Raw genomic sequence first — 17,596 nt, 5'->3', positions numbered from 1 at the left:
CTTCTTCTATTTTGAATCACAGCCTTGCTGGATAAAGAATTCTTGTTGAATATTTTTCTGATTGAGCACATTGAATATATCCTGCCACTCCTTTCTGGCCTGCCAAGTTTCTGTGGATAGGTCTGCTGCAAACCTGATCTGTCTTCCCTTGTAGGTTAGGGACTTTTTTCCCTTGCTGCTTTCATGATTCTCTCTTTGCCTGAGTATTTTGTGAATTTGACTATGATATGCCTTGTTGATGGTCAGTTTTTGTTGAATCTAATGGGGGTCTTCTGTGCTTCCTGGATTTGGATGTCTGTGTTTTTCCCCAGGTTAGGAACATTTTCTGCTATGATGTGCTCCCATAACACTTCTACCCCTATTTCTCTCTCTTCCTTTTCTGGGACCCTTATGATTCTGATGTTGTTCCTTTTTAATGAGTCACTGATTTCTCTAATTTATTATTTTTTAATGTTTATTTATTTTTGAGACAGAGAGAGACAGAGCATGAATGGGGGAGGGTCAGAGAGAGAGGGAGACACAGAATCTGAAACAGGCTCCAGGCTCTGAGCTGTCAGCACAGAGCCCGATGTGGGGCTCGAACTCACAGACCGTGAGATCATGACCTGAGCCGAAGTTGGAAGTCAACCGACAAAACCACCAAGGCACCTCTGATTTCTCTAATTCTTAAGTCGTGCTCTTTTGCCTTAATCTCCCTCTTTTTTTCTGCTTCATTATTCTCTGTAAGTTTGTCCTCTATATTTCTGATGGTTTGTTCTGCCTCATCCATCCTTGCCGCCATGGCATCCATCCGTGATTGCAGCTCAGTTATAGAATTTTAAATTTCATTCTGACTACTTTTTACTTCTTTTATCTTTGCAGAAAGGCATTCAGATCTATTTTCAACTCCAGCTAGTATTCTTATTATCATGATTCTAAATTCTGGTTCAGACATCTTGCTTGTATCTGTGTTGGTTAAATCCCTGGCTGTCGTTTTTTCATGCTCTTTCTTTTGAGGTGAATTCCTTCATTTTGTCATTTTGAAGGGAGAAAAGGAATTAATGAAGTAGAAAAATTAAAATTAAAAAAATTAAAATTAAAAAATATTCAAAATTAAAAATACACACACAAAATAATCGAATAAATGATGCTAGATCCTAAGTGTGTTTTGATCTGGGTGTTGAAAGTGGTTTGATAGAAACCCTTTTTTATTTTATTTTTTTTTAATTTTTTTTCAACATTTATTTATTTTTGGGACAGAGAGAGACAGAGCATGAACGGGGGAGGGGCAGAGAGAGAGGGAGACACAGAACTGGAAACAGGCTCCAGGCTCTGAGCCATCAGCCCAGAGCCCGACGCGGGGCTCAAACTCATGGACTGCGAGATCGTGACCTGGCTGAAGTCGGACGCTTAACTGACTGCGCCACCCAGGCACCCCAGAAACCCTTTTTTAAATAAAAAAAAAAGGGAGGAAAAAAAGGAAATCGTTTGAGAATTTGAAAAAATGAATACACTGAAGTAGACTAAAATGAGATGATGGGAGTAAAATAGAATTTGAAAACAATTACACAGAAGTGAAGAATATAGTAGAAAAAAATTAAAGAAAAATATTTTCAATAAAAATTAAAAATAAAAATGGATTTTTTCTTTTGCTGTATTCAAGAAAAAGAAAAGAAACAAAAAGAAAACAGAGGGGAGAAAAAAGAAGGAAATCATTTGAAAATTTAAAAAAGTGAATACACTGTAGTAGACTAAAATGAAGTGATGGAAGTAAAATAGAATTTGAAAAAAAATTACATAAAAGCAAAAATATATATAGTAAAAAAATTAAAGAAAAATATTTTTAATAGAAATTGCAAGTAAAAATGAAGTTTTTCTCTTTTTGCATTCAAGAAAAAGAAAAGAAACAAAAAAGAAAAAAGAAAAGTAAATTGTTTGAAAATTTCAAAAAGTTAATACACTGAAGTAGACTAAAATAAGATGATGGAAGTAAAATAGAATTTTAAAAAATGTACACAAAAGTAAAAAATATAGTAAAAAATTTGAAGAAAAATATTTTTAATAAAAATTGAAAATAAAAATGAATTTTTTCTCTTTCTGTATTCAAGAAAAAGAAAATAAGTGTAAAAAAGAAAGAAAGAAAGAAAGAAAATTGAATAGATGGACCTGCTAACAGATTGAAATAGGACTGAAATTACTCTGTTTTCCCCTAGAAGTCAGACTATGTAGTGCTTTATAGTCCATAAACTAGGCAGGCAGTGAGACTTGTGTTCTTGAAGAGCGAAGTTGGCCCAGTTGGGTGGGGCTCAGTGTAATGGCTCCGTTCCCCACTAGATGGCACTGCTAGCCCCACTGGGGTGGCTTGTTACGGCGCTCCTAGGTGCATATGCACATGCGTGGGAGTGGTGAAAGGGCATCACCCAGCTACCCAGTCTCCAGTATCGGAACTCTGTTCTCCTGGAATAGCAATCATGCATCCATCCTCTGTCTTCAGCTTTCATCTACTCCCCATTTTTTCACTGCCCGTGACCAGGCCCCAGGCAGTACCTCTCTCCCGAGTTTCATCTTAGATGTGGCTGTTTTCCCTGACCCCTTACTTCTGAAGGACTGCGGCTTTGACCCATTTTGCCCCTGCGGAGGGTCTCACTGAGCAATGGCCAGGTGCTGGCCGCACCCAGGAACGTTCATGAGACCCTGCTGCTGCTGGTGCCCTGAGACTGCGGCCAGGCGCCAGCCCGCCCCAGAAAAAGTTCATGAGATAGTGTAGCAGCAGCTTTTCAGGGATTATGGGAAATCACAACACACATCTGGCACCAGGCTTCACCCTTAATGACCTTGTTCCAGCACCAGCGAATGTGGCCATTTTCTGGGGTCTGCTGGGACCAGGTGGCCTCAACAATCTCACCAAATGTCCTTCCAGCAGTGGAACTGCTTTTCCCCGTGTGGCCCAAGAACCTCTCGGATCCCATTCTGTTCCTGGGGATTTGCCCTTCCCACCAGAGCACCGCCAGGTATTGAGGTGCAGAGTTGCAGACTTTGTGCTCCCCTTGTTTACAGTCTTAATGGAATTTAAACCCTCTCCTTTCTCCTTTCTCCCTTTTTAGTTTAGTCCCTGTGGCTGTTTCCAAATTTTCCACTTTCTCTCCAGCTACTTTTGGGGAGGGGTGCTTTTCCCATATTCTCCCCCCCCCATCTCTGTTCTCTCTCTGCACACGAAAGCACCTCCCTTCCCATGGCTTCTCGCTCCCCAAGTTCACCTCTCCGTGCTGTATACCTGCTGAATTCTATGGTTCAGGTTGTGCAGATTGTTGTGTTAATCCTCCAATCAGTTTTCTAAGTGTGCAGGATGGTTTAGTGTTGGTCTGGCTGTATTTCATGGATGCAAAACACACAAAAAACTTCCATGCTGTTCTGCCATCTTGGCTCCTCCCCCACCCAAGGGATTTAAAATGGAAAGTGACCTGGTTAGAGAGTAGATTACTCTGACAGCTATTTGGGAGATAATAATAGGTAAATGTTTGTTGTGTGCTTACTAAGTGTCAAGTACTATATTAAAGTGATTTACATATAGTAACTCCTTTAATCTTCATAATAAAAATTTGAGGTAGACATTACCATTTTCCCCATGGTATATATAGATGAACTAATGCAGGTTTCCCAGGACATCAAAGGGTGAGAAGGGGGATCGGGATTTGAATCCAGTCTGCCTCAAGAATCCAGGTCTTAGATTCTCAGATGATGTATATGTGTGTGTATGGGTGGGGGTGGTTGAAAGACTGGCTCTAGAAGACCATTTCTCTTGCCGTTGCAATATTCAGATAAGATGTGATGGTGGCCTGGCAAGGGGGAGTGCCATGGGACAGAGAGGCAGAATGAGTGGGAGAAATATTGGAGAATGTTTTTTTTTTAATTTTATTTTTTTGAAAGAAAGAGAGAGTGCATGTATGCATGCAGAGAAGGGCAGAGAGAGAAAGAGAGAATCCCAAGCAGGCTCTGTACTGTCAGTGGGGAGCCCCACATGGGGTTTGAACTCACGAACTGTAAGATCGTGACCTGAGCCAAAATCAAGAGTTCGATGATTACCCTGCAAAGCTACTCAGGTGTTGTGCCCTGTAGAGTGTTTTTGATGGAGTTGATAGCTGACTGGATGTGAACGCAGTAAGGAAGACATATAGGATGATCCCTATGTTTCTCTTCATTGAGAAAAACAGAGCAAGAAGAATCACCTTTCCCCCTTGTCCCCAACATGCCCCATCCCAAGTGTCTTCTGTTCTTCTTGAGCCCACCATCAAGAATTACCTCCCCTATGAATGCTTCTCTAACCACCCAGCCTGTGAACAATTAAAGTACTCATTTTCATACCTCTCATTTGATACTTCATTTGTTTATGTTTTCATTTATGACTCATTCCATAGTCAGCAGTCCTATGCAGCCTCATTATGTATCTCTTTTTATGTTCAACTTATCTTCCTCATTAGGTCTGGAAACTCCATGGTGATGAAGGATTTATTTTTTTTAATCTTGGATTTTCTTGAGCCCAGCCAGGCTGGGTGCATAGCAGTTGCTTTAGAAATAGTTGTTTAGGGGCGCCTGGGTGGCTCAGTCAGTTAAGTCTCTGACTCTTGACTCATGGTTATGAGATCAAGCCCCGCCTCTGGCTCTGTGCTGGGTGTGAAGCCTGCTTAATATTGTCTCTCTCCTGGGGCACCTGGGTGGCTCAGTCAGTTAAATGTCTGACTCTTGATTTCAACTCAGGTCATGATCTCACTGTTCCTGAGTTTGAGCCCTCAGGCTCTGCACTGACAATGCGGACCCTGCATGGGATTCTCTCTCTCCCTCTCCTTCTGCCCCTTCCCCGCTTGTGTGCACTGCTCTTGCTCTCTCTCTCTCAAAAAATAGTTATTTAATTGACTTGAACTAGGGAAACATACTGGGAGCTTTTACGAAAGAGCAGGATGAGGAATATAAGATGTAGATGTACGATCTAGAAAGCAAGAGAATAACAAAGGAATGGAGGCATCCCAGGTCAATGGGCTTGTCTACTAAGAGAATAAACTTAAGGTAAGAGGTGGGAAGGGAGGTGAGGAGAGAAAGAATAAAGTAGAGTGACAATGGGGAACTTGGTGCTTGTTCTGAAGGGAGACGGTGCTGATAGAAAGGAAGAATGGAAGGTGCTGAGAGATGGGCTATTAGAGAAAAAATAGGGCAGAGATCTCAACCCCTGCTGTTCAAGTAGCCCTCATAGAATAGTGAAGAAAGTCAGTTTGTTCTGCTCTCCTGCATCTTCTTGGAACAAGGGCTGGGATTCAAACACCCAAGTCTTAAAGGAGCTATCGTGGTGCAGATCCACTCCCCTCCTCCAGAGTAGAGCCTCTCCACCCTGCTGATGAAAGACCTTTGGCTGGAAGCTACCAGGTCTTTTGTTCTTGGGGAGGCAATAAGCCCTCTTCCCAAAGTATTCCAAGAAGAGGTTTATTCTCTCCCAGTGCACCCTGGAGATGACTACACCATGCTATGCACTCCAGGCCAGCTCCCTCCTTCCCAGGAGCACTTGCAGAGAAAGTCATGCACTTCCAAATCATGAGAGTTTGAGTTGCAAAAACAAAACAAAACATCAAAAAAAATAATAACCTAGACTCAGTACTTCTCACTCCAGAGATGTTTTCCTCTTGTGCTAATTTGATGCCACGTTATTGCAACCCCTCTCTCTTTCTTTCCCTTTTGTCTCTCTATGGAAGGGGTTCCCTCCCCCTCTGTAGCATGGCTATTTTTCTCTCTCCCAACTCACATCCATGCACCTGCCAAACTGTTTCCCTCCAAGTGTGGAGATCCTTCTGCCACTCTACAGATTAATTTCCTGGGTATTGTAAGTGATCTGACCCCAATACAGCTATGTTTGAGGGATAAGAAAAGCCTAGTGTCCCCCTACTTCTCCACAATCTTAACTCCTATCTTCAAAAAATTTTTTATTAAAGATAATACTTTTACCTAATCTCTACACCCAACATGGCTGATTCTATCCTATCTTTGCCACATATTTCAAATACCTGCTCTATGCCTCTCTTCATCTGTAAAGTGGGGATAATGATGATGATTACAGTCTCATGTTAGTTCTTCTAATCTCTGAATGTTGCCTGGCACAGAGCAAGGAGACAATTATACTCTAATTGATAAAAATTGAAAATAATGTTAATAACTATGAAGGACATGCATGTTGTGGGTAAGCCAACTTGCTGCACTACCTAGGGGTGAAATCCACAAGGAACCATGAAAGGGGAACTTCACTGTGGGAAATACATGACCCAACGGCTCATTATTTCCCCAGGGCCTCCCACCTGTCTCAGGCTGACTGCTAGCCAGCAGAGCCCACAACACCTGACCATTGTCTGTGCTGCCCCTTTAGTTTCTGTCCACCTTCTGTCCTTGTGCCTCCCTTGGGGGACATTTTTTGGTGGTCACAGTTTTAGTAGAGCATGGCCTGCACTGAGTGGCCACATCCTGAAGGCCAGTGGATGCTGGGTGCTCATGACAGGGTACCTGCCACTGCCACCATGGGTACCATCTCCTCTACGAGAGTCTCACCTGGCCCTGGCCAGACCTGCTCAGGGACAGATGGCAGCTCCTTAGTACTTATCCAGGCAGCTGACAGACCAGTGGCCCTCAGAATGGCCCAGAGAGGGGAATAGCCAGGCATGGCACCATTTGGTTCCTTGGGGTCTCCTAGAGGAGGAGAGCATGTGATCAAAAAGGAGGCATGTCTCTAGGAAGAAACAGGACACAGAGCCCCTGCTGCGCAGGTATGAGGGGATCCTGGAGGACAAAGTAACATAGCTTTGTGGGAAGAGCTCCCACTGGGCAGTCCCTACACTGAATCTAAGGAGAATGGCAACCCAATGATGTCCATGACCTGGGAGCACAGAGCAGGCCCCTTAACTAATTGAAGAATACTTCAGATTCTAAGCCCGATTGTCTTCCCCACCTCCACTCCCACACTAGAACATAAGTTCACTGAATCTGGAATCTGGATCAGAGTCTGGCACATCAGAAACAGTTTGAAACTCCTAATCACTGATGATATCTAGAACTATTGCCCTGTGGCCATTCTACTCTCTACCACCATTCCAAGCAGTGAACCTAAAGAGGAAGGTTTTATTGATTTGTCTATCCCTGTTCCAAAAGGTCCAGGAACTACAAAATCTTCAGAAAATGGCAGAGAACCTGTGTGCCAGTCCTTGCTGGCTATGGGGAAGCCAAGTTACCCTTGCAGTCTATGACCCAGACTACATGAAGGTGATCCTGGGGCAATTAGGTGAGAGCTAACCCACATCTGCTGGTGTGCCTCTTCCTTCTTGGGTACATTCCTTGGGGACTGTGAAATTCCATAAGAGACTGGTGGCTCAGCCTTTAATACCCTCCAGCAACCATCTTCCTAGCCCACAAGCAAGCATAATAAGGCCAAATATAGATACTTAGATGCTTCAATAGTTGTGAGGCATTACATCTTCCTTCCTTCCTTCTTTCCTTCCTTCCTTCCTTCCTTCCTGTCTTTCTGTCTTTCTATCTTTCCTGTCTTTCTCTCTTTCTTTCCACAACCTAGAGGTGTGGCCAAACCCAAAGGTGTGATGGTCTGGGAAGGAGGGGATGGGATGATCTCTCCAGACAAACCCATTCTCCTGTCCCACCTCTGGGTGTTCTGTCTGGTGGTTGGCTGGAGGAAGGAGGGGCTTGACCACACCTGTCCTGAACCTTGTGCTCCCTCTGCAGGTGTTTGACCCTTCACAGTTTGCACTGGGTTCTGTTTGACACAGTCATGCTTTCTTGCCCTTCTCAGGAGGAGTAAGGTGAGTTACGTGTACCAGGATGGGAGTGGGGGACTGTTTACCTGGAACATATCCAATGTTTGTGACCTCTTATGTTTACATGGGTGTCTACAGATATGCTCTTGCATGTCTGTGTGCTGGGAAAGAGGTGTGTGTCTCTACGTACAAGAGAAAGTTGGTAAGCACAGCACGACAGAGAGACTTAGACCCATTGCTCTTCCCCAATCTCCAGCCACACTTCAGTGTTGGTGGCTGTTCCAAAGCTCAATGCATTCTAGCGTTTGATTCAGTGTATGAGTATGACTTTGCACAATCGATTTTCTCACATGTTAATTTCAAGTGTTGTCAATTTTTGAGTCTGGATGGAATCTGATAGATTTCTTTTGTACACATTTTCAAGCCAGTCTTTTCTACTCAACTCGCCATTCTGTCCCCGCACTGCATCACTTTGCATTGTTTCCATTCTCAGCTGCCTTTTATGTCTCAAATAGTTAAGTCATATACAGAAATAGTTACTGTAGCCTCTTAAGGGGTTCATGAAGTATTCCACTAATCTGTGTTGCCATTATGTTTGCATCTATCCAAAATATTTGTAATGGTAATGTTCACATACACTTGACAGTTTTCCCAGGTGTCAAATCAGTACACATGATCTGGGCTCCACACACTTAAAAAAAATTTTTTTTAATGTTTATTTATTTTGAGAGAGAGAGATAGAGCACAAGCAGGAGAGGGAGAGAGGGAGACACAGAATCTGAAACAGGCTCCAGGCTCTGAGCTGTCAGCACAGAGCCAACGCGGGGCTCAAATCCACAAGCCACAAGATCATTACCTGAGCCAAAGTTGGACACACAACTGACCGGGCCACTCAGGCACCCTTGTACACACCTTAATATCATACTTAGAATCCAATTGCACCAGTGGGCAAATATATGCAAATGAGGACATTAAACTGTTTTTGAGAGAAAAGCCACTGTTTTATACATGACACATGGTATTTGAAAGTTTCCTGGGGTATAAAACATAAAGCAGACTTGAAGTTGCTGTGGAGCTGGATGACTGTTCTCCAGAGTGGCTGCTGTGAAATCCTCCAGTGCTGCTGAAATTGTCCTCTAAATAGTAACTTCAGGAAATTCCCCAAGAGTTACTAGAAACAAGTTTTTTTTGGAATGCATAACTCTATCAATTCTTCAAATAGTGAATCCACTTTCAAGAATGGGCTTTAAGCCAATTATTCTTGCAGATGCTGGCCTAGGATTTGATTTCACCCTGGGATTAAATTCCTCCTCCTAGACATCGGCAGAAGACACGTGGCTGCCAGAAGAGACAGGAGAGGGCTAGACAGCTCTATTCCTAGCTCAGACCTAATGGTTACTCATATTTTATTCCGTTCAGGATTTTGTTTTCAGTGCAATAAACATCATTCAATTCTAAGACTACTTATCAAGCCTGTCTCTGTGTGTCAAATCCTCTATTAGGAGTTGGTAATGCAGAGGAAAGATATTGATCTTGCATCCAAGAGATCACAGTGAAGAGATAAATGCCACCACTCAGAAGAGACAGTATTCATTCATTCTTCCACTCACTCATTTACTAATTGAATACACTATAGGAAGTTCCATGTACCTCACATTGTCCTGTACATGTAACATGTCCTTTAGTAAAAAAATAACTATAGTGACTTCAGAGTCAAGGTATGATGTACAGGCAACAGAGAGGGGGAGGGTGTCATTGCCCTTAGGCTTGAGCATGTGGCAGGTGGAAGGAAGGTATTCTCAGGAATCACATCAGCAGGAGCTGAGCTGGGGGGTGGAGCTGGACAGGTGACAGGTGAGTGAGGGAACAAGCCAGAGAGGACTTTGATGCCAGCTGAGGCATGTGGACATGACCTAGTTGTGATGGAGGGCCTGGGAGAGTCAGAGCTGGGCAGGGCTTCAGGAGAGGGAGGGGAGGCAGGAGACAGAGAAGCCTGGGTGAGGAGACTGAGGGATGGCAGGCAGGGACATTTCTGCAGTAGAAATGGAGTCTATAGCAGCTGGTTGACTGAAGGGTTGAAGGGAAGCCTGGAGTCTGGACCCAAACTGGGAGGGAGATGGTGCAGCACGTTGAGCATCGTTAAGGCCTTGACCCACCACAATATTTCCCTGTGTTCATTCTGACTTCCTTACACAATTCCACCTTGTCCTTTCTCTGAGGATCTGAGTCCCTCTAGCCCCCCAGACGGTTAGGGCCTGACATGTGACCCAGCCTGCTCCCTATGGTACCTTATTCTGGCTTTCCCTATGTGAAACCAGAAATGGCTTATGGAGACAGCAAACAACCTAAGGATTAACTGTTGTAGTGATCACTTGACTTGGCTGTGTGCCTCAGGAGCTGACTCTCTTGTAAGAGGATTTCAGGCCTGCTGACAGCAGAGGTAGGAGCAGCAGTTAGTCCTGGAAGACTGTGGGTTTTGTCAAGGGTCAGGGGCAGAGTGTGAAGCAAGGCTTGGGTCGAGATGTGTGTGTGTCCGGGAAGGAAAGGGATGGGGGCTGGCGCATGCAGGAGGGTCCTGAATGTGCTGGTCCCAGTGAGGGGTTCAGGCCACTTCTCATTTCCTTTTCCCTCCCTGACCCAGGAACTGCATCAGGAAGCAGTTTGCCATGAACGAGATGAAGGTGGCGGTGGCCCTGACCCTGCTCCGCTTTGAGCTGGCGCCAGATCCTTCCAGGGTCCCTGTTCCCTGGCCAAGAATTGTGTTGAGGTCCAAGAATGGGATCCACCTGCATCTCAGGAAGCTCCTCTAAAACCTGTGCAGACAAGTGTGAACACTGAGGCCCTCCTGCCTGCTATCCTGTCTTCCTGTCCGTCTGTCATCTCCTGTTTTCTGCCCCACTCATGCCAGCCTCTGTGATCTCCTCCTCTTGCCCGTCAGACTGTCTGCCTTTCTCTGTCTCATCCTTTTCCAGGATTCCTACTAGTTTTCTGTTACCCTTCTGTTACCCAGCTTTAGTTCTGACTGTGTGTGTAACTCTTGATTCTGCACCTGTCTCCAGCCTGTCTGGCTTCTCCTGTTGTTTTCCATTCCTGACTGATGTTCTTTCCCTGTACTCTTTTCTCTTACCATTCTACCAAATGACAAAAACTTAGTCCCTTATAAGAGCACAAATTGATCATCTTGTAGTTCAGGAGACCAGAAATCTGAAAAGGGTCTCACTGGGCCACAACCAAGGTGTTGAAGAAGCTCTAAGGGAGAATCCCTTCTGCATTTTCCACCTTCTTAAAGTCTGCTCTTAAGACCATTCAATGAGGATATTGGGCCTCCCTGTGAATCAAGGAACTATCCCTTTCTTAAATTCAATTGACTACAGATCTGAACCATATCTATAAATCTTTCAGTGAAACACCAAGACTTTTATTTAATTGAATAACTGGTACTACATCCAGTCCAAGTCGACCCACAAAACTAGTCTTCACAGTCCAACTGTAGTCCACTTGGCATTCATACATCTCTTTAAACCATACTTGATCTGCCCATTAACTAGAATACAGTCACCCTTCCACCAAGTGTCCTTAATATAATTGAAAGTATGTTGACCCTTGTCCCTAGCCACAAAACAAAGTCATTGGAGCATATTTTTTCTTCTCCCTGAAATCCTATATCTTGAGGACTATAATATATATTTAACATAATTACATCTTACCTTTTATCTGGAGGATGTAAGACAAGGAAGAAAACTCTGACACACAGGTGCACACATATATAACCAAATTCACAACAAATAAAGAAAAGTGCTAGAAACAATATACTCCTTATTTCTACAACCTGTGGCATGACCAAAGCTAGCATTTATAAATACCTTCTCCCACTACCCATTCCATATTTGCTTTACCCTTAGTAAGCACCATACCTGTTGTGGTTTTTGGCCTGGTGGGGTGACCCAAACCTTATTTCTTAAAGTACCTGGGCCATAACCAGTCCTGCCTCAACTGGGCAGTGGCATTTTTCAGTTTACTTTAATGACAGGGCATGGTAGTTCTAAGAGATGCCCCATGTACTTCCTCTATTCCAAGCATAATTCTTCTCACCTTCATTGGTAAGAAACTACTAATTTCCCCTTTGCAATCAGGATAAATCCAGTACAGTAATTGCTTTTGATTCAGACCCATGAGGAGCCCAAAGTGGCCAGGAGATATGTTCACATGCAGTTCAACGTAATCATCCTGTGTGTCCTGGTGGAAGCACTCCTGCCTTTGGAAATAAGATCACTAGGCCAACAGAGCACATGTTACAGGAATAAGCACCAATGATGTGGCTAATTGGGTCACTAGGGGTAACAATGTGTGGTGCCTGTCCCATTTCCATCTCTTGAGTCCTGGATGGGTGAACCCTGACTGTAGAGTAAGAGAACCATATGTTGGACATTGATTTATAGCATATTCAGCCCCTTGAAGAGCCTTCCTTTAACCCTGCAAGTTATTGCCTCCTAGCTAGTGCTGTATACCCTAACTTATCCTGAGGTTATTTCTCTGCCTCTGGAATACATAACTGGAATGGATGTATTCCCCAAATGAAAGAAGACTCAGTAGATTATAGGGGTTTGATGTCTCCAGCTTCATGGGGATATCTCATATGTCCCCATTCCAATTTTCAGGTTCCCATTGCTCAGTGTTCTCACTATAATTTGACACCTACAAGATATGGAATTTAATTTGCTTATAATTGTGACACAGAGGCTCCGAAATCTGAGCCCTGGTGAAGGCCTGGGGCTTTAGGGCACAGTGGTGCTGACATAGGGCACAATGCTGACATAGAAGCATTCAAGTCATTTATTTCTTTTGTGGTCTGAGAATTTGAATCCTTCACATCATTATTTCCCTACTTTTCCAGTACAGCATGGAACAACTAGTCAATCTTATGCTCCTTAGGGTAACTAAAATGCAATATGTCATCAAATACATGGTCACCAAACCTTGCCTATTACAAGTATTTGATTAGCATTATCTAATAGTGATGTTTTGCATTTTGCAACATCAGGCCCTGGGCTAGCAGTGTCCTCTTTACCATTGGCAATAGGGTCATCAGTGTCTTTCCAATGAATCCTAATGGAAAAATCATTCATGAAATCCAGAATGAATTTAAAAAACTCATTAAGATTCTGTTCCTCTAGAAAATTCTTGCTACCAAAATTTGTATTAGTCAGAGTTCCACCGGAGAAACAAAAACCAGCCAAGTAGATGCCTGTCTAGAAAGAAAACAACAGACCCAGAAGTATAATGTGTCTGAGCCCATTTTTTGGACAGACAGTAGCTTGCTTGTGTTCTCTTCTGTCTTCCTAAGGAGCAGCTTAAGTAAGAAAGGGCACTAGAGGGCCAGGTTGTCCAGTTGGTGGGATGCCTGAGTGAGTGGAGACAGAACAGGAAGGATGCAGAGGGAAGGATCATGGTCTTGGAGGGGAAAGGCAGGGAAGGCAGGTGCCCACTCCTCAATCCAGTGGAAGAAGAAATTAAACACATCTGTGATCATGGGATCTGTAGGAGAAAGATGATCAGGTCAAGCACAGACTGGAAGATTCCTAGATATTTATTTGTGGATAAACAGGACATGTGGATAAATAGGACCCCAGTTCCCTAAAAGTGAGATGCAGGTCCCAGGACTCCTCCCCACCTGGTACCTGAGCCCTTTGTTCTCTGGAACTTCACCCTCTCCTGAGAACACTAACCCCCTCAGGTCTACAAACCTTTAGGGAAGTCAGGCTCATAGATGTTCAGGAAGCCAAGGAACTGTTCAAGCCAGGGTGGGCAGGCTGAGGAGAATGGGTGGGCTCAGGTTACAACTTTGTCCAGGTTCTGTCCTTCACTCCTCTTCTAGCCCCTCCTAGGCAGTCACAGTCTTAATATCTTTGAGCTCACCTGCTCTCCAGTCCCAGAGCCACCACTGTAAGCCCAAGTCACCCTCTCTCTTAATGTTCCTGGGTTAGCTCAACAGCCCCAAACTGGCCAATCTGCTTGCAAATGCTGCCTGTCATCAACCTTCTATCTATACTACTCCCAGAAAGAAATTTAGTTCAGCTTTAAAGTTTTTCATAAGAAAGATAAAACCAGCTTGCTGTGCAATGCAGAAGTCAGCTCAGTTCTGTTCCTTATGTCAATTGACACATTTTCGTTGAGGACCTGCTATGTGCAAGGCATTGTCAAGATACTCCATGTGATGGGACGGACATGGTCCTGCCCTTTCATTCTTGGGGAAGACTGATAATATTCAACCAAGCAAGTAAGTAGAATGAATACAGAGAGCAGTCCATCTAAAACAGGAAACAAATACAGTGCTATGAGAGAGACTAACAGGGAGAGTCTACTTAGGGAGATCCAGGATGGCCTCTTGTTGGAGAGGGCATTCAAAGTGAAACTTGAAGGATGACAAGGTGCTGGCAGTGTGAAGGGTAAGAGAGGAGCATTCCGGTAGAACCAACAGCAAGCACACATGCTCTGGGGCAGGAAGAAGTGTGGTGTCTTCCAGAAGCTGCCGCTTGGTAGGACAGTGGTTGGAGATAAGTTTGGAGACATCATCCAGAGGCTGGTATCTGTTCTAAGATAGGGTGTTTTAAAAATGTAGGTAGATAATATATGAAAACATTGGCATCATGTCAACAAATGTAACTATTACACAAAATAAGTGATACTCGGGTATTAGCAAAACTAGAGTTCGACATTTATGGTCATTGTTCTAAGTTTGACACTTACTTGCTTTGTGACCTTGAGACAGTCAACCAGCTCCCTGGGCCTTAGTTTACTTGTCTGTAATTTAGTATTGATAAACTGAGCAGTAGTTGTGATTGTGCTTTGGAAACCACTATGCCAATATTGAGGACATATTTTGGAAGCTTACCCATGCCAGCACCATGCATGGTACTGGGTAAGGAGTGCTCACATTCTCAGAATCACCCTAGATCTCATTCTAGGTAGAAAGGGGTGCTGCATAATGCCCCAGCCAAAAATAAACAAATAAATGATGGCTTCAAGCCTTCTCTTAGATGGGAAAAGCATGCCAATATTTAGGAATATACATCAGCCCCAGAAACAGCAAGTGCTTGGTATTATGAGTAATCACTTGAGTAATCACTTCAAGCTTCCATCTTGGGGAATGACTGCACCCACTCACCTGCCTTTCTGCGGCCTATTCACAGAGCCAGGAAATACTCATTTCGCTTTAAAATGTGGCAACCAACACTAAACCTAGTCTCTTCAAGACAGTGATCTAACTGGTGCAATGTTATCCTGATTTCCAGCTTCATTCATTCGTCACATCAGTAAGTATTCCCTGGGTATCATCAGCAGGCACAGCCCTCAGTCCCACGCGATAGGAAGCATAAGACATGGGTTGCCCCATTACAACCTTCAAAGAACCCTTGCTTGTGGTGTCTGGATAGCAAATGAACGGGACAGATATTGACTCTTTAACAATGTTGACGACGCCAGCACAACTTAGTAAGACTTAAATTCTCTACAGAGAGCTCTACATTCTTTTGACCAGTTTATCATCAGCTTTAGTCACATCGTGAAAATTGTGAATATCGTCTTCAACGACTGCTACATCTACGGACATGGTGTGCCCTACACTTGCTCACAAAAACAGCCCTGCATAGTGAGGCTTGCATTTATGCCAAAATGTGGGATTGATACCCGAAACACACTGCTGCTCCCAGGAAACACTGGATCAAACAAAGCAAGCATGAAATGTCCCCTGCAGCATTTGGGCGTTGCCCCCTGCGGGCTGGAGCCTGGTTTTCAACAAACGGTTCACAGCAAAGTCTCTGGGGCAGGACTTCCTGGACTGAATGCCGGCTCTCCCTCTTACCAGGAGGGTGACTCTGGACAGACAACTAAGCTCTTTATGCCATGGTTTTCTCACTTCGACTTGGGGATTTTTGTCAAAAAGTCTATTCTGTAGGGTTGTTGTGGAGAAAACCTCTAAGGTTTCTTTCTCAGTGCCTAGAACATGGTAAGTGCTCACTAAATGTTAGCTACACCAAGCATCATGTGCTCACTGTATAGAGGAAACCGAGAACTCTGGGAAGTAAAGACAGAGTGACCCCCAGAATTGCACCCAGGCTGTCCTACTTCCAGGCTCTCTCCACAACTGTTCCTGGTATGCTAGGTGCAAAGCTGGTGCTGGGCCAAGTAAGGGAAATTGTCCGGCTCCAAAGTCTCTGACCAGGGGCCACAGAGGGATGGAAGGTAACCATATTAAGTTGAGGGGAATGGATAATGTGATTATGTCCCCTAGGGTTTGGACAGGAGCCCAGGATTTAGGGGAAGCAGGAAAGAACTCTGGTCCAAGGGTTGTGTGATGAATCTTCTGTCATGAAGTCGAGAAAGGAGGACTTTGGAGGAAGGAACTTGGGGGTAATTTGGGAAAGGGACGATTACCCCACATTCCAGAAGGAGAAACCGAGGTTCAAGTAGTCTACATTGCTGGCTTCCTATGTCATGAGCATGCCCTGGGGCTGGGGATCTGAGTCTAGGGCCAGTGCTCTGTCTGCCAGCACAGTCTGCTCCAGGCACAACTGGTGGGTGGACAGTGACAAGCATGGGGAACATTGCTGAAGCACCTGAGGCAGGTGGTCGGGAGAACCCCTGATTCTAATCCCAGCTGGCACTCTCAATGGCAGTTCTCCTGTGGCCACATCACACTAGCTCCCTGTAAGACTTCTGCTCTCTGATAAGGGAGAATAAGCCAACCAACCACACATTCTGAACTCGGTAACTGGACTGCGGTCTTCTTGCTGTCAGGGCTCATGTCTGTTTGTAGGCAGCTGTGTTGTGGCATTCAGTACACCTGGCACTTAGGGGTGCTCCTGAAATATTGAATGAATAATAGGGAGAAGGGCAAGTGGGAGTTTGCCAGCCACTGTTGCTGTCTGCTGGGAAAGCTTTCCTCCCACTGGTTCCCAAGGTGGATCCTCTCAGTTAATGAACTCTGGAGGCCCAGTCTAACCTCTGCCCCCTCCTATTTCCCTCCCTCTCTGTGGGCAGGGCAATCTTCCTTGTACTGACAAGGCTGCGGTGCTCAGGGGAGGTCAGCCACAGTCAGGAATAGTCAACGGATCCAGCTGTCCCTGCACCATGAGTGTCTCTGTGCTGAGCTTCACCAGACCCCTGGACGGTGTCTCTGGGCTCCTGCAAGTGGCCTCCCTGCTAGGCTTCACTCTGCTGTTGCTCAAGGCAGCACAGCTCTACCTGCACAGGCAGTGGTTGCTCAAAGCGGTCCAGCACTTCCCGTCCCCTCCTTCCCACTGGCTCTTTGGGCACATCCAGGAGGTAGGAAGGGGCTGGTTGGGGAATGGGGGGACAGAGTGGGCCTGAATTCTCAGAGTATCCTCCTGGTCAGCAGATGCATTCCACAGGCTTCTTGTGTGACAGCACGTGGGTCTAGCTTACCTCTCAGACCTCGGTGCCCCATGCCAGCCCTGGAGCTCGGCCCCTCCAAGGAAGCCTGTGGTGGTGCCCTCTTTCTTTAGGCAGATCTTGCAGGCTGTGGTGCAGCTTTGCTCTTTGAGGACAATGGCTGCTCCTTCCTGAGTCTTCCCCTTCAGGCTGAGCAGCCCTGCCTCTTCTCTCAGAACAGGCTTCCTGATGTTTCTCTGCCCAGCCACTCAACCCCATCCTCTCAGCCTGGCCCTGAGATGCCTGGGACTCAGACATTAGCAGTTTCCCAACCTATGCAGACCATAGACAGGAATCCCAGAAGGTGTCAGATTACAGGAAAATAGGGTCAACCGCTGGACCGGGGATCACGTCAGGTGTAGGGAACAACC

The 17,596-nt window shown here is 45.0% G+C and overlaps 2 protein-coding genes and 1 long non-coding RNA gene across 3 annotated transcripts in view; 2 read left to right on the top strand and 1 right to left on the bottom strand.

Moving 5' to 3' along the window:
• Positions 1–17,429, bottom strand: part of CYP4X1 (cytochrome P450 family 4 subfamily X member 1) — a 54,369-nt gene extending 36,940 nt beyond the window's left edge. The window contains exon 1 of the mRNA XM_040470131.1: positions 17,220–17,429. The gene's annotated coding sequence lies outside the window, so the exon portion shown is untranslated. The remainder of the gene's footprint in view (positions 1–17,219) is intronic.
• On the top strand, positions 7,539–10,546 carry LOC121027074 (uncharacterized). The gene is made up of 2 exons (XR_005788539.1): positions 7,539–7,820; positions 10,417–10,546. It is a non-coding gene; the product is annotated as an uncharacterized LOC121027074 (long non-coding RNA).
• LOC121017620 (cytochrome P450 4A11-like) overlaps positions 15,639–17,596 on the top strand; it is a 7,086-nt gene continuing 5,128 nt past the window's right edge. Inside the window, exons 1-2 of the mRNA XM_040455968.1 lie at positions 15,639–16,348; positions 16,815–17,113. Of these exons, the coding sequence (XP_040311902.1) occupies positions 16,905–17,113 (209 nt within the window). The 5' untranslated portion in view covers positions 15,639–16,348; positions 16,815–16,904. The remainder of the gene's footprint in view (positions 16,349–16,814; positions 17,114–17,596) is intronic.

The sequence above is a fragment of the Herpailurus yagouaroundi genome, unplaced genomic scaffold, assembly GCF_014898765.1.
Source record: "Herpailurus yagouaroundi ecotype Mexico unplaced genomic scaffold, PumYag 77, whole genome shotgun sequence".
NCBI lineage: Eukaryota > Metazoa > Chordata > Mammalia > Carnivora > Felidae > Herpailurus > Herpailurus yagouaroundi.
The sequence above is the reverse complement of the archived record's forward strand: the minus strand, read 5'-3'. Positions and strand labels throughout refer to the sequence as shown.